General features: G+C 40.6%; 1 protein-coding gene across 1 annotated transcript in view; it reads right to left on the reverse strand.

The window, feature by feature from the left end:
* The window catches only part of FAM107B (family with sequence similarity 107 member B), a 220,620-nt gene extending 205,314 nt beyond the window's left edge, over positions 1 to 15,306 (reverse strand). Inside the window, exon 1 of the mRNA XM_068561764.1 lies at positions 14,896 to 15,306. Within this exon, the coding sequence (XP_068417865.1) occupies positions 14,896 to 15,306 (411 nt within the window). The remainder of the gene's footprint in view (positions 1 to 14,895) is intronic.
* Positions 15,307 to 16,655: the final 1,349 nt, after the last annotated feature.

Raw genomic sequence — 16,655 nt, forward strand, 5'->3', positions numbered from 1 at the left:
AAGCACAGAAGAAATAACCTGCTGAATGAAATGATTTGTTCCTTGTTCAATCAAATTACTTTTTTTCTCCATTAACACCCTCTAACTTGACAATAATATGTACATCATTGGCTTTTATCTCAGGTTTAGAAAGTAACCCATTAAGTGCAAAATCATATGCTTTACGCTTTAATCAGATTAACTAAAAATATCTTTTAGATACTGAGTTATTTGCAAATCAGAAAAAAATTTTTTTTCTTTCAGCCAAAAACGTTGTAAAGTCAGAATTGTGAAAAAAAGTTTAAGCCATTATTGCAGTGTCTTTAATACAGCTCAGGGTCTTAATAATGTGAACAAGATTATCTCTATACTTCTCCACATGCTATTAAAGTCACAGAGAGTAATGAGGTGAATGCATCTCTTTGTTTTCTTCAGCTCCCGTTTTAATGGTGTCATCATTTGTGTTATTAATATTCTCTATTTTCTCCTGTATTTCTTAAATTTCTGTATAAATAGTCATTTTTTCCAATACGGCACTAGAATAATAAAAACTCTCATTATTCTCATTTTGCAAATAGGTAAACAGAAGCATAAAGAGGTTAGTTCTTTGCCATGTGGGAAATTCACTGAGGGCTCCAGAAAATAGTCTAGAAGGACAGTTGAAAGAAAACTGCTTCCTCTAGCTGAGTTCACTTGAAAATAAGTTTTTCTGGCTCATTTGTATTAAACCTGAGTAATAAACAGTTCATCCTTCAAAGGGAAAATATCTTGACCCCTATTGTCTGGTGTGGTCTTAAATTATTTCCATCCATTTCTAAAACAAGGAATGGATCACAAAGATATTGGCAACACTAAACAAAGGTGAAATGATAAGGCTCTGTGAAGGCTCATGTACAATAAACCTCTCCCCTGATTTTGATTTTGCTGATTCATCCTTTAATTTATTCAATAAATATTTGTTAAGTATCTTCTACATGTCCAGCATTGTTCTAGGCACTGCCCATCATAGGTAAAAAGGAAAAAAGATACAGCCCCTGCCCTCAAGCTCCTCACAGCCTAGTGTAGTGGGACAGCCAGACATATGAACAAATATGGTGCAGGTTAATAAGTGCTTTAATTGAGGTAAACACCAAGTACTTGGCCAGCCCAGGAGAAGGCACCAACCTGGAACTAGGTACTGGGGATGGTGACAGAGAAGGGGACAGAACAATAACATTATGAGGAGGGATTGTCCAAAGTGTGTGGGAGGTTAGAGGGGGAGGGAAAAGTCACGTGACCCAGCTGCTACTGGGAGCCATTTCATCACCACCAAGGGAAACACACGTTGGTGAAGCCAAGGCCATGGATGGCTAAGCAGAAAGATGGAAGATGCTAGATGCTCCATGGCTTCATTGAACTGCTGAATCAACCCATTCCAAAGCCACCCGCCCTTGGGGCTTGTTTTTAAGCGACATAATACATTTACATAGTGTCTAAATTTAAGTTTTTCTGTTTCTTACAGCTAAAAGCATCCTAAGTGATCCATGGAAGAGGAGGTTTAGGGGGAAGGGTAGTTCATTTCTGCACACATTGAATTCGAGATGACCGTGAGACCACCTGGAAATTCCCGGGGATAGGTGAGTCAGTCTGGATCACCCTTGTTGAAACATCTGTAATTATTTTTTGATACTTCGGCGTAAACACTTTTGAGTATCTGTATCCCCTGGGCAGTGAGTTGCACTTGAAGTGCTTCCGTGGCATCTTTGGGAACCCAGGTTCTTTCTTCCTACTCCATCATCTCAAGGTTATTTGCTTTTATCTACACGTGTGTCCTCTCCCACTTACAGGATGGCTACCGCAGCGCCAAGCATCCCATCCTCACCCAACAACGTCCAAAGGCCAAAGGCCAGAACATTTTTCCTTGTGTTCCTTCTTGAGAGCAAAGAAAGTTTTGGAGGCTACACTCAGAGGTGCTTAGTTAGTATTTGAAGCACCCTATTCAGGTATCTACATCCAGAGATGACCACAGCAAATGTTCCACATGAGGCTAGCTAAATCTCAACTAGAGGATTTGTTATTAGCCTAAGAGATTTTGGAAATTATTTTCCCCTTGTGAAATGAATGGTATTCAAGGTCCTTGACTGACCAGAGTTTTTGCCTTTGTAAAATGAAGTATGAGAAGGTGGCCAGTTCAGAAGTCCAACTCCTTTATCGCATCCTGGATCTTAAACTCCAGTTGGTCCTGGACCCACATCCAACAGAGGGCTCTTCACCCCATTTGACTTGCGTGGCTTGCTGGTTTTGCCTTTAGAATACTGTCACCTTCCTATGTATCATTCTATTCATGCCAAGGGCTACTACGTAAAAGGACAAGAGCTAGGGAACTTCTTCCAGCATTCATGGTCAGGGAAGATGCTTCTTTTTGTGCCCTCTCGCCAACAGATATTTGTACCTATGGCAGGATTCATGTGAGGCTTTCTTTAGTGAAGCACACCACTGGGGAGCAAGTTGTGGGCGGGTAGACATGGAGCCCCCAGGCGCCTCTACTTGTTGGAGGCTACCACTGTTTACTGGACAATTCTGAATGGTCAAAATAACTCAGGTCAACTTGCAACACCACTACACCAAGATACCTCTCCCTTCAGAGACTCAAGTATTATACATCCAGGTTAGGTGGGTCCTGGCAGAGACTCAGTCCAGAGACAGGCTTCCTGGAATCCTACGAAAAGCCCTGGGATGGAGAGCCAGCTAGGAGAGCCATCACCTGACTATGTAGCAAAGTCTATTCAGTTGCTTTTCTTCCTTCCTTCCTGCTTCCTGTGTGTGTGTCTCCTAAAACATCCAGCTCAGTCAAAGAGGATAAGAAAGCAGATATTACTGGTTAAGGGCATGTGCATTGATGTTCCTGTTCAAGAGCTTCCTTACACAAGATCTCACCCTTTTAAAAAAAAATTTATTTATATTTAATTTATTTATTTTTGGCTGCGTTGGGTCTTCGTTGCTGTGCGCGGGCTTTCTCTAGTTGCGGCGAGTGCGGGCTTCTCTTCGTTGCCATGTGTGGGCTTCTCATTGCGGTCGCTTCTCTTTTTGCAGAACACAGGCTCCAGGCGTGCCGACTTCAGTAGTTGTGGCTCATGGGCTCTAGAGCTCAGGCTCAGTAGTTGTGGTGCACGGGCTTAGTTGCTCTGCAGCACGTGGGATCTTCCTGGACCAGGGATCGAACCCGTGTTCCCTGTGTTGGCAGGTGGATTCTTAACCACTGCACCACCAGGGAAGTCCCAAGATCTCACCATTTATTCGGCCTCTACATACATGATTTTTCTCACAACCATCTTTCACAAGCAGGGGGTGGCCAGCACTTCCTGATGGCCAGCAACTCCCCAGGTCTAGTGCCTCCTTCCTTCCCCCTTGAGTCAGTACATCAGAAGGTAGATGAGGGAGAGTGATTTTTTCCAGCTTTACTGAAGAATGATTGACAAACAAAAATTGTATGTATTTCAGGTATACAACATAATGTGTTGGTATCTGTATACATTGCGAAATGATTACCACAATTAGCTAACATAGGCATCATCTCACATAGTTACCTCTTTTTGTGTGTGTGGTAAGAACACTTGAGATCTACTCTCCTAGTGAATTTCAAGGATATAATATGTTATTATTAACCATGGTCACCATGCTGTCCATTAGGTCTCCAGAACTTATTCATCTTAAAACTGAAAGTTTGTACCTTTGATCAACATCTCCCCTTTCCCCCACTACCCACAACCCCTGGCAACAATCACTCTGTTACTATGAGTTCAACTTTTTTAGTTGAACTCCACACATAAGTGAGATCATGCAGTATTTGTCTTTCTGTGTCTGGCTTATTTCACTTAGCATAATGTTCTTTAGGTTTATCCATGTTGTCACAGACGACAGGGTTTCCATTTTTTTAAGGCTGAATAATATTCCTGTGTGTGTGTGTGTGTGTGTGTGTGTGTATCACATTATCTTTAACCATTCATTCGTTGACAGTTACTTGGGTTGTTTCCATGTCTTGGCTACTGTGAATAACCCCACTGTGATCATGGGTGTGCAGATATCTCTTCAAGGTAGTGATTTTATTTCCTTTGGATATATACCCAGAAGTGGAATTGCTGAATCATATGGTAGTTCTATTTTTAATTTTTTGAGGAACCACCATACTCTTTTCCATAATGGCTTACCAATTTACACTCCCATCAACAGTGCATAAGGGTTCTCTTTTCTCCACATCCTTGCCAATATTTATCTTTTGGCTTCTTGATAATAGCCATCCTAACAGGTATGAAGTGATATCTCATTGTGGTTTGCATTTCCTTGATTATTAGTGATATTAAACCTCCTTTCATGTACGTATTGGACATTTGTGTGTCTTCTTTGTTGAAGTGTCTATACAGGGCCTTTATCCATCTTTTAATTGGGTTATTTGGGGTATTTTTGCTATTGAATTGTATGAGTTCCTTATATATTTTATTAGCCCCTTATCATATATATGATTTGCAAATATTTTCTCCCAATCTGTAGGCTGCCTTTTAATTTTGTTGATTGTTTCCTTTGCTGTGCATATGCTTTTTGGTTTGATATAGCCCCAATTGTTTACTTTTGCTTTTGTTGCCTGTGCTCTTGACGTCAAATCCAAAAACTCATTGCCAAGGCCCATGTCAAGTGTTTTTTCCCCTGTTTTCTTCTAGGAGATTTAAGGTATCAGGTCTTGCATTTAAGTCTTTAATTCATTTGGGGTTGATCTTTGTGTTTGCTGTAAGATAAGGGTCCAATTTCATTCTTTTGCATGTAGATATCCAGTTTTTCCAGCACCATTTATTGGAGAGACTGTCTTTTCCCCATTGTGTATCCTTGGTGGCTTTGGTGAAGATTACTTGGCCATATATAAGTGATTTTTTAAAAGAGATAACTTTAAATTGGCTCCAATTATAGGTATACATATATCACATTTGAACTTTTTATAAGACTATGTTGTTTTATATAAAAATATAACAGTTGCCAGGGCTGTCATTTTCCATTTAACTGAACGTGGGATACCCACAAACCAGCTTCCCACAACAAAATCATAAACACTTCCCATAGCAGGTCCTGTGCCCATTGTGGAGACTCCCTCTTCCTCTAATTGCCTCAGATTTCCAAACTCTCACCTCCCCTGGTGCAGAATTACAAAAGCGAGTGTGTCAACCTCATATTGGAAAAAGTGTTAACGTGATGAGATCTGTTTTCTCTGGAAAGGAGGAACTGTGAGTGCAAAACTAAAGGCAGCTCAGATCAGGCTAACACATGTCCTTGGCTAGAAAAAAGCCTTTAACTTCCCATGATTGATATAGCACATTCATTCAACTAGTCTCTATGGTTTCTGGAGCATCTGAAATTTTAAAGTTTCCAGTATACTCAGCAAGTGAAATAGCAGATTTTTTTGACTAAAGGACAACTACATATTATATAATCAAAAGGATGGAAATCCCAACTCTACAGAAGCAGTTATTTTGGGAAAATGGGTCTTGGAACCTCCTTGGTGACTCTTTGGTTAGACACTCCCAGGCCATTGCCTATGAACAAAGTAAACCCTGCTCTTTTATTAACCACCGGTGAAAAGGAGGGCAAAGGATCACCTAGGTCATGGGCAGATTGCCAGGTTCTCTCTGATGAGCTAGAAATAGGTGCGGCTCAGAAATGGGCTGACCTCTTCCTTTTGTACCTCTCCCTCCAACATATCACCACCACCTTAGAAAATATATATAATTCTTATCTGAATTGTGAACTCAGGAGTAACCTCACTTGAGAACAATGGTTTAAAATTTGCTAAAATTATGCACTCAACTTTTATTTCTTATCTTGGAACATATATGCCCCTCAGCTCTAAATTGTCTGAAAATTTTGCATTTTTGCCATCATGTCGTCTTTTATGGAGGGTCTCCAATAGTCAAAGTGGTTTGATGTAAAATTTGCATGGTTTTATGAGGACTATTTATTTTATTTCATTCTAAGAGAATCCAAGAAGCTGTCTCTCTCTTTTCCAGCTGGGATGCAACTGAATATCTGGATTGGAAAATTCCTGTCTGAGTACACTGGGTATATCATGCACTATCATGCCACTATGTTTAACATCTTTTGAAAGTAGAAACCTAGTGTAAGAAATTATCAGGGCTTAAAATGAATGGTATGGTATTCCCACCAGCTTGTTAAGATACCCTCCTTGTTGGTGTTGGTGTGTGTGTGTCGAGGGGGGCAGTTTGTGATTTTGCTAAGAGTATGAAAAGGAACTAGAAAACTAACATTTGATTGCATGGGTCTGTAAGTTGCTTTCTATTAGAATTGCTTTTATGTCAAATCATCTATCTAGCAGAAAGCTTTCTTAATAGGGTATTTTTTTTAATAGGTAGCCTAGAATTCTGTTCTCTTCTATTAGGGTCCACAGGGAAAAGAAGGGAAGATTTCATTCTAAAGAAATGCAGGAACACTAGTTTGTACTAGAAAGTAGAAATGCAGCCTAGCACAGTTGCCCCTAATGATGCCTAAATAAAGGGGATGCAGAGTTAGGGTGGGATGAGGGAGTGATAGATGTTTACATACAAGTTTACAATATGCTTCTAAGCAGCACTGCCCTCTACAGATGGTATTCCCAAGGCTTGACTTCAAGGCAACTTTAAGACATTGAAAATAAAATTAATTTGTTGAATGAGATCAGTTGCCTATGGAGGTGAATATCTCCAAGAGTTTTTCTGTTAATAGGTATCCAGGAGCCTCTCCAACACCAAATTCCAATTAACGTGGCCAAGAGAGCATAGCTAGAATCTGATTCTAACCAAGGAAGCTGAAACCCACTTAATTAACTATCCTAGGTCTTAACAGAGACTGTGCCAAGAGAAGAGGAAGGATGGGCGTGGAGCCTAGACAAGGAGAACAGAATTAACAGCTATTCAGTTATTGGCAACATGAGTTCTGTACAGCCCAAGAAAGTCATGCTTTGACTGGTTGAATTGAGCTTCCCAGCCTGCTGCAAAGGTTACCCTTAGAGTGGAAATGGATCAGATGCCTAACTCTACTGAGTCTTAATTTCCCCATCAGTAGGAGGTGAGTTCAGAGAGGTAATGGGACAAACTTTGTAAAGAACCTATGGGCTACTGTGAAGATTTGATTTTTATGCTGAGTGAATGAGAGAGCCGTTGGAGGGTTTTGAGCTGAGAATTGATTGGGATTATCAGGACCTAACATTGTAGAAGGATTAGAAGGATCAAATGAGTTAATCCATGTAAAGCATTTAGCACCACGCCTAAACTATTAATAGTGCTCAACAAGTGGTAATCAGGATTGTGATTAACATACTTAAGTGGTGCTATCAAAGTGGCTCCTCTTCACCAAGACTGAATCATGAAGAAATAGAAAATCTGAACAGACCTATTACTAGTAAGGAGATTGAATCAGAAACCAAAAACCTCCTAACAAAGAAAAGCCTTGGGCCAGATTCACTGGTGAATTTTACCAAACATGTGAAGAATTAACACCAAAAAAACAAAAAAGAATTAACACCAACCCTTCTCAAAAGCTTCCAAAAAATTGAAGAGAGCGGAACACTTCCTAACTCATTCTATGAGGCAAGCATTACCCTGATGTCCAAGTCAGACAAAGACACTACAAGAAAAGAAAACTAGAGATCAATATCCCTGATAACTATTGATGCAGCAATCCTCAACAAAATACTAGCAAACATAATTCCATAACATATTAAAAGGATTATACCATGACCAAGTGGGATTATACCATTTAATCCTGGAATACAAAGATGGTTCAACATATAAAAAAAAATCAATCAATACAACAACATATTAACAGTATGAAGGGGGAAAATATGATCATATCAATTGATGCAGAAAAAGCACTGAGAAAATTTAATACCCTTTCATGATAAAAATACTCAACAAACTAGGAATAGAAGGAAATTACTTCATATAATAAAGGACATATATGAAAAACCCACATTGTACTCAATGGTAGGATCATACTAAATGGTGAAAGACTGAAAGCTTATCCTCTAAGATCAGGAACAAGACAAGGATGTTCGCTTTTGCCACTTCTGTTGAACACAGTATTGCTGAATAGTATTGAAAGTTCCAGTCAGATCATTTAGACAAGAAAAAGAAATAAAAGGCATCCAAATTGGAAAGGAAGAAGTAAAATTATCTCTGTTCACAGATTATAATGATCTCATATATATAAAATATAAAATTCCACAGATATACACACACACAACTATTCAAGCTAATAAATGTATTCAGCAAAATCACAGGATGAAAAACCTATGTACAAAAAAACCAATTGCATTTCTACACACCAACAACGAAGGATCAGAAAGGAAATTAAGAAAACAATTTCATTTTCAATAGCATCAAAAAGAATAAAATACCTAGGGATAAACATAACCTAGGAGACAAAAGACTTGTATACTGAAAACTACAAAACATTGCTGAAAGAAATTTTAAAAGGCACAAATAAATGGAAAGACAAACTATATTCACGGATTAGAAGACCTAATGTTTTTAAGATGTCAATACTATCCAAGCGATCTATAGATTCAATGCAATCCTTATCAAAATCCCAATAATTTTTTTGAAGAAATAGAAAAATCCATCCTAAAATTCATATGGAATCTCAAGGGACCTCAAATAGCCAAAACAGTCTTGAAAAAGAACAAAGTTGGAGGTCTCACATGTCCTGACTTCAAAACTTACTACAAAGTACAGTAATCAAAACAGTGTGGTACTAGCATAAAGACAGACATATAGACCAGTGGAATAGAATAAAGGACCCAGAAATAAACCCTCATATACATGGTCAAATGATTTTTCACAGGGATGCCATGAGCATTCAACGGGGAAAGGATAGTCTTTTCAACATACAGTGTTGGGAAAATTGGATATCCATGTGCAAAAGAATGCATTTGGATCCTTAACTTATACCAGATATAAAAATTAACTCAAAAGACCTAAATGTAAGAGCTAAGACTATAAAAGTCTAAGAAGAATACATAGAGAAAACTTCATGATATTAGATTTGGCAATGATTTCTTAAATATGACACAAAAAGCACAGGCAACAAAAGAATAAATAGATAAATTAGACTTCATCAAAATTAAAATTTTTGTACATCAAAGGACACTATGAACAGAATGAAAAGGCAACCCACAGAATGGGAGGAAACATTTACAAATCATTTATCTGACAAGGGATTAATAACCAGAATATATAAGGAACTCCTATAATTCAACAACATAAAATAAACAACTCAATTTTAAAATGGGCAAAGGCCTTGAATAGACATTTTTCCAAAGAATATAACAAATGGCCAATATGCACATGAAAAGATGCTCAATATCACTAATCATTAGGGAAATGCAGATCAAAACCACAGTGAGACACCACTGCATACCCAATAGAATGGCTATTATCAAAACAAACAAAACTTCAAAAAGCAACAAGTGGCGGCATGGATGTGGAGAAATTGGAACACTCGTGCATTGTTGGTGGGAATATAAAGTGGTACAACCACTGTAGAAAACAGTATGTCAGCTCCTCAAAAAAGCAAAGATAGAATTACCCTATGATTCAGCAATTCTCCTTCTGGGTATATACTCAAAAGAATTGAAGACAAGGTTTTGAAGAGTTATTTGTATACCCATGTTCATAAAAGCAATAACCTCAATTGCCAGAAGGTGGAAATGACCCAAGTGTTCATTGGTGGATGAATATGTAAACAAAATGTGGTATAAAAACACAATGGAATATTATTCTGCCTTAAAAAGGAAGGACATTCTGACACATTTCAACATGGATGAACCTTGATGAACCTGTGTGATTCCACTTATGTGAGGTACTTAGAGTAGTTAAATTCATAGGGACAGGAGGTAGAATGGTAGTTGCCAGGGAGTGGGAAGAGGGGCCAATGGGGAGTCAGTGTTTTACGGATACAGAGTTTGAGCTGGAAAAGGTGAAAAAGGTTCTGGAGATGGATGGTAATGATGATTGCACAACAGTGTGAAAGGAGTGAACACCTGAGCCTGTGATGCTGGGTCCAGACCACGATTTGCGTGCTGGGGATGTCTTGGTTACCACTTCTCTGTCTAGTAGCAAAGCCAGCCTGTTACAAAAAGCAGTGCAGTTAGCAACTGCACTACGGGCTCTGTTTCCCTTCCTTTTTGTAAAGTAGACTTTTAGTTAAAATACCCAGGAATGATTTCCCGAACCACAGTTACTTTCTCTTCCTGTGTTAGGCTGGCTACTTTGTTGGCATAAGAACTAGATGAAGGGACTGCCCCGGTGGTCCAGTGGCAAAGCATCGCCTGCCAACGCCGGGGACGCGGGTTCCGTCCCTGAAGATCCCACATGCCGCGGCACAGCTAAGCCCGCGCGCCTCAACTAGAGAGAGAGAAGCCCTCACGCTGCAGTGAAGATCCCGCCTGCTGCAGCTAAGACCCGGCACAGCCAAAAATAAATAAATAAATAAATATTAAAAAAAAAAAAAAGAATTAGATGAAAACTTACCACTGCTATAGAAAGACTTTCTGAAACTTCCAAACTGACTCTGAAGCCCTTAGTTGCTTCTTGTGGGAGCTGTGCCTTTCTTACACTGCCAGATTTGTCAAGGGAGAGGGAGAGAGGAGAAAAATGGCACCATTCAGCTAAGAAGAAGGCAGTGTTGGGTCTGACGTGCAATGGTAAAAGAATAAAGTAGAAATCCTTCTCCATATATTCAGCCCCCCTTGTCTTCCCAAGGCTAAGATGGGAGTCTCTTCCATGTGCTCCTATGGTGTCCAGTGCTGACCCATAAGCCTTCTCGTACTGCACTGACACTGCCCAGTGACCCAACCGTATCTCCTACCAGAACGTAAGCAGCTTCACGGACTCTGTCTTAAACTATCTTTGTTTCTCCAGGACTAGCGCGGTCCTGGAACAGATTAAGAACACAGTACTTCTTGGTTGAAAAAAAAAGAGTAAACAGCCTACTGCTGTATTTCATTGACTCCACAATCCCACCCATTATAAGACTTTTCCATTGTAAGACCACTAAGAAAGAAAATAATTATAATCAGAAGATAGCAGCAATTATAAGACACATTCCACTTTTAGGGTTGTTATCACCTTGATTTTAGTCCTGGATCAGGGAAGAGACGACCACAAAAAGGTTGAAGACTAATTGGCATCACTTCAGAAACACAGATGTGCACACGTCTATTTACACAAACGAAAACCTTTCCTCTTTAATTAGTTCACTTGGCCTCCCTATCTTGAGCTTTCCTGCTCAGACCAGATGTTGTTTCACATTTAAATGACTCACCCTCCTGTCTGAACCCCAGGAAACTAAAGACAGATAGAGGGACTCATTTCTCAGCTATGATTATGTGCCGAGGCTGAGCTCTTAAAAAAAAAAGTATTATTTGTTGCCTCTTCTAAGACAGCTTAAACCATGAGGATCAGTGCATCCAAAAGAAAAATATTTTGCCTCCAGGCAAGATTGTAATAAAGAAGCTCATTCATCATCTTCTGAGAGGAAACATGTCACGACAAAATTACCAGGTAATGAAAAATCTGGGCAGTCCTATGGCACTTTTAATAGGAAGATCTCACAGCAATCCCACACTGTCATTCACAAAGACTTGTCATCAGCAGGAGGCAAAGTAGAAAGCGTCTCTTTCCGTAGTGTTATACACCATGAAACTAAGATAAAACAATGTTAAGCAAATTAATAAAAATAAAAGGTATGGGGCTTCCCTGGTGGCGCAGTGGTTGAGAGTCTGCCTGCCAATGCAGGGGACACGGGTTCGAGCCCTGGTCTGGGAGGATCCCACATGCCGTGGAGCAACTAGGCCCGTGAGCCACAACTACTGAGCCTGCGCGTCTGGAGCCTGTGCTCCGCAACAAGAGAGGCCACGACAGTGGGAGGCCCGCGCACCGCGATGAAGAGTGGCCCCCACTTGCCGCAACTAGAGAAAGCCCTCGCACAGAAACGAAGACCCAACACAGCCATAAATAAATAAATAAATAAATAAATAAAATTTAAAAAATAAATAAATAAAAGGTATGAATTCAGGTATGAATACTTGACTGTAAATCCTCAAACATCATACAAATAATAATAATAAGCAGTAGAAGCATGTTGTACTTCAGAGGATAGACTTTGGCATCAAACAGAACTGGGCTCCAATCCTGGGTCTACTACTTCCTCCCTCTGTGACCTTGGGCAAGTGTCTTACCCTCTCTGAGGGTCAGTGTTCTCATCTGTACAATGGGACTTGTAAGAATAGGCACCTCACTGTAACCATGTAACAATAGGATACTCTATGTAAAGCGCTCAGGAGAATGGCTGGCGTACAGCAAGTGCTCCGTGAATATCAGCTCCTCAAATCTGAACCAAAACAGATGCCCATTTACTACGCCCACAGGACTGCACACCCTGGCACTTAATTTTGCAGTGTTTCCATTTCATCACTCCCAGTTTGGTCTTGTTCTCTTCCCTGCTCAGTTTGGGACCCAGAGTCCACTGCTGCGTTTGCTACCCCGTGGGGTCCTCTCTTCTTTGCCTCCCCCCACCCCACCTTCCTGCTGTTCCTTCTGTGACCATCCTCAGGCTGGGATGATTACAATGGCCTCTCAGCTCCAGTCTTCCCAAACCAAATCCATCCTACGTGGCTCCACCTATTTATCTTCCCACAATGAAATCCCAAGCGTGACATTCCTCTGCTCAGAATTCTCAAAGCTTCCCCACTGCCTTCTCACCACAGCTTTCAAACCACTCTTGGCCTCAATTTACCTTTCCAGATGTCGCGCCAACTTAGCCAATCAGATGTACCTGCCTATCCCTATGCTGCATTCCCCTACATTCAAGCTTTTGTTCATACAGTTTCCTTTTATTGCAAGGTCCGCCCCTTCATCTCTGCCTTTAAAAATCCTAAACCTCCTTCTAGACCAACCTCAAATTCCACCTCCCCTGCAATGTTCCTTTCTAGACCTTCCAACCTCCTTTGAAACGTCTTATGTGTATTTCTCTTTGAGACACTTATATTCAGATTTGCATTAGGACTGGTTCCATCCTAAGGCCTGCCTCACCTCTGTGGTCTATCCTTGGCTTTGTTCATACCAAGTGGACAACAGATATGGATGCTTCCCTGCTGCGTTTAATTGGTTATATTTGAATACACTTATTTACCTTGAACCCCTGTGTCACGTATGCCACTAACACAGAAGGATAAAATCAAATCAACCCTTGTACTTGCTGCTATGTTTAGCAACATAGGGTGGGTCCTGGGTTGCTGGAATCTCTACCCAAAAGAAACTCTCCCAGCCCATTAAAATAGTGCATCATTTGTTCCTTTAACTAATGCAGCAGATATCATCTTAGCCATGCCATCCACTAAGCTAACTAGGGTACTACTAAAAATGTCTTATTCTGGATGTGGGTATAAACTGAAAATTGAACAAGAAATATTTGGGGTTCTGTTTGTTTTGGATTTTGATTTAGAAAAAAAATTACAGTTCTTGCTATAACAGAGGGCTTGGTGAAATCCTCGGTCCAGTCTCAGAATAGAAGGATGTAGACAGTAGGGCTGAGCTTCAATCATTTAATATAAGCCTGTAGAATGTCAAGTGAAACTATTTTAAAAATCCTGTTTTAATGCTATCTTCACTGTTTGGCAGTTTTCATTGCTTAATGAGACTTCTTGCGTTCAAATCAGCAAGTCAGACGAAAAGCGATTTGTTAAACTAGATAGAAAAAATAATCTTAAAAAATCAGAATATCTTAGTAATGGATCCCCAAAGCCTTCTCGGTTTCTTCAATCTGGTCCTAAGCTATGGCCAGGAATACAACCCCAGAATGCTCAAGGGGTGTCTTTGGAAAACATCATTCAAGAAACCCCGCCTCTACACTGCCTCCCAAATTGAGATTACCAGGAACTTTGAAATGATTTTGTAGCTCAATCCAATCAGAATATTCGACTTGAGGATACGGGGAGGGGGAAGGGTAAGCTGGGACAAAGTGAGAGAGTGGCATGGACATATATACACTACCAAACATAAAATAGATAGCTAGTGGGAAGCAGCCGCATAGCACAGGGAGATCAGCTCGGTGCTTTGTGACCACCTAGAGGGGTGGGATTGGGAGGGTGGGAGGGAGGGAGACACAAGAGGGAAGAGATATGGGGACATATGTATATGTACAACTGATTCACTTTGTTATAAAGCAGAAACTAACACACCATTGTAAAGCAATTATGCTCCAATAAAGATGTTAAAACAAACAAACAAACAAACAAAAAACAGTTAAAATTCAGTAATTCCAGAAACAGGAAAGTAGATATATAAATAACTCCCTCTCCTGCCTTTAAGTCTCAGAAAACGATCACAGAAACATCCCCATTATGAATAGGTTTATAGGCCAGTTCCTTTCTTTACTGCTATGCGTACAGTGATCGTCCTTTCCAAATTTTCCCAAATATCATGTGATTCATTTTAAGTAGAGGCAACTTCTTAAATTCTATAATCAAACCTTTCGTATTGTGGATCTTCATATAGATAAATTCACAAACCAGTAAAAATTTTTAAATGCTTTTCCAGTCTCTATTTCTCCTCATCTTGTGTTGAGACACTGCTGGCTCTGGAGCACCATGGGCAGGTAAAGGTCAATGTTGGCCATTGCCAAGGCCCTGGTGCTTATTGTCATGGCCTCGCTCCGCATCCTTTGAGAACCTTGTGAGAATTTAAAAGGCTTTACACACTTCCTGTCACTAGTAAGAGCTCCCCCAATGTCTCACTCACTCATAACGCTAAACAAGCTTGTTTCCTGAAGGCGCTCACCAAACACAGGACTCTCCCCCAACACCACTCCTTCTACAGTAACACTGGGAACACTCACCGCTGGCGTTTCAATAATTGATGGTCTGGGAATAGAAGTCTGAAAAGTAACTGCTTCACAGTCCGATGCCCCATCTAGAGACCTGGGCAGATCCTCACGGGTCTCCGCGGGCTGGACAGCACTGTGGTTACTTGAATTCCGGTTCGCACTGCCATTTCTCTCCGAATGGGTGCCGGAATCTCGCCTTTTCTCTGGAGTTCCTTCTTCCCTTCGTGGGTGACTTGGGTGTCGGCCCGCTTTGGCCTTGGGCTGAACAAAGATGGTGGAAGGGGTATCGGCTGCGCTGGGCTGATCGAAGGGAGCAGTCTCCCTTGTGTTCCCAAAACAAGCAAGCAGAGCTGAGCACGGGAATGGATGCATCCTTCCAGATGGAGATTTCAGTCTTTCAGCCAGCCTTGCCTTCCACCTGGACATGACCTGCAGCGAAACATTGCAAAGTTCAAAGGGGGAAAGAAAATTTTCCAGGGATTCTGATCACCTCCACAGTAGGTGCCTGTTTCCTTGCCTGAAGAGAAGGACTTTTAATGGCTGTCCCCAAATAGAAGATTAGGAGATGGCCAGGCCACCCTCCCTGAGAGTCGCTCGGCAGCCAACCCCCCTTCGGAAGCATCCATCCCCGGCGATTTCACGCTCTTCCTTCCTTGATGCTGTCAGTGGCTAAAGAAAGCTGTCTGTGAGGCATGTGGTTGACTTGGGTTACAGTACCCAGGCGGGGCAGACACTTCAGTGTAAGGTAGTGCCAAGTCAGTGGACAGCTGCTTCAGATTACCTTGGAGGCATAAAGATAATGTAGCTGATAGCATCCACCATAATAGCGTCAGCCCGTGTATCAATAACATCACAACAGCCGCATAACCTTCTTCGGTTACCCCCTTCAAATATTTATTCCCCCCAACAAAACAAAAACCACCCAGTTATGCATCACAAATGAAGACCCCCAAGAGGGTCCTCGACCCTGGAAGCTGTTTCGTTATTAAAATAGGAGGCAGACTTGAATCTTTTGTCTGGAGAGATCCATGTTTGGGTCTGATGTCCCAAGAACTTTTCTCGATCTTTCCTGAATCTTCTCCCAAACAAACTTCCTGGCTTCAGGATCCATATTGTCGCCTGGTAACTACAAATAAGTCTTTGTTAATTTGGTTTTTACTATCCATGCTAAGTCCTTTATTAATTTTCTACAACACCAAAAAAAAAAAAAAAAAAGGAGCCAACGTGAGCAATTAACACACATATTATGTATGTGTGAATGTGTGTTTTGTCCATCTACTGTGTATATTACTTAATTTTGGAAAATAACCCCCTTTTGAACATAGATCCATTTTTCAACACATCAATTTGTGAATGGTGAAATAGAATAAGAATAATAAATTATAACCACATTCCAAAAGAATGCTCAAAATTGAGATCTTTCCTTAGCCAAGCATCTGCTAGGAATGTTAAAGAAATATAATACTGTAATGGTTTTCCCATTAATAGTGACTTTCAGGTCAAGATTTCAGGGTATATTGCCCTTTCTAATTTATTTGTTTGCCCTCTCTTTTAATGTAATGTCAAGATGTGCTCTTAAGCTCAGACAGGTGGTAGATATTATAGCATGTATCCCCATTTTATGGAGACAGAAACCGATTCTTTGAAATTTGAAGATTCTAACGCAAGATTATGCTGTTGAGAAGGGCTGGTTGAAAGCCCAAGACCCCTGCTATCCTATCTGGTCTCTGAGTCCCATTCGACCTGGCAATCATCTTACCAAAATAACAGCTGTA

The sequence above is a fragment of the Eschrichtius robustus genome, chromosome 1 (genome assembly GCF_028021215.1).
Source record: "Eschrichtius robustus isolate mEscRob2 chromosome 1, mEscRob2.pri, whole genome shotgun sequence".
In the NCBI taxonomy this organism is placed as follows: domain Eukaryota; kingdom Metazoa; phylum Chordata; class Mammalia; order Artiodactyla; family Eschrichtiidae; genus Eschrichtius; species Eschrichtius robustus.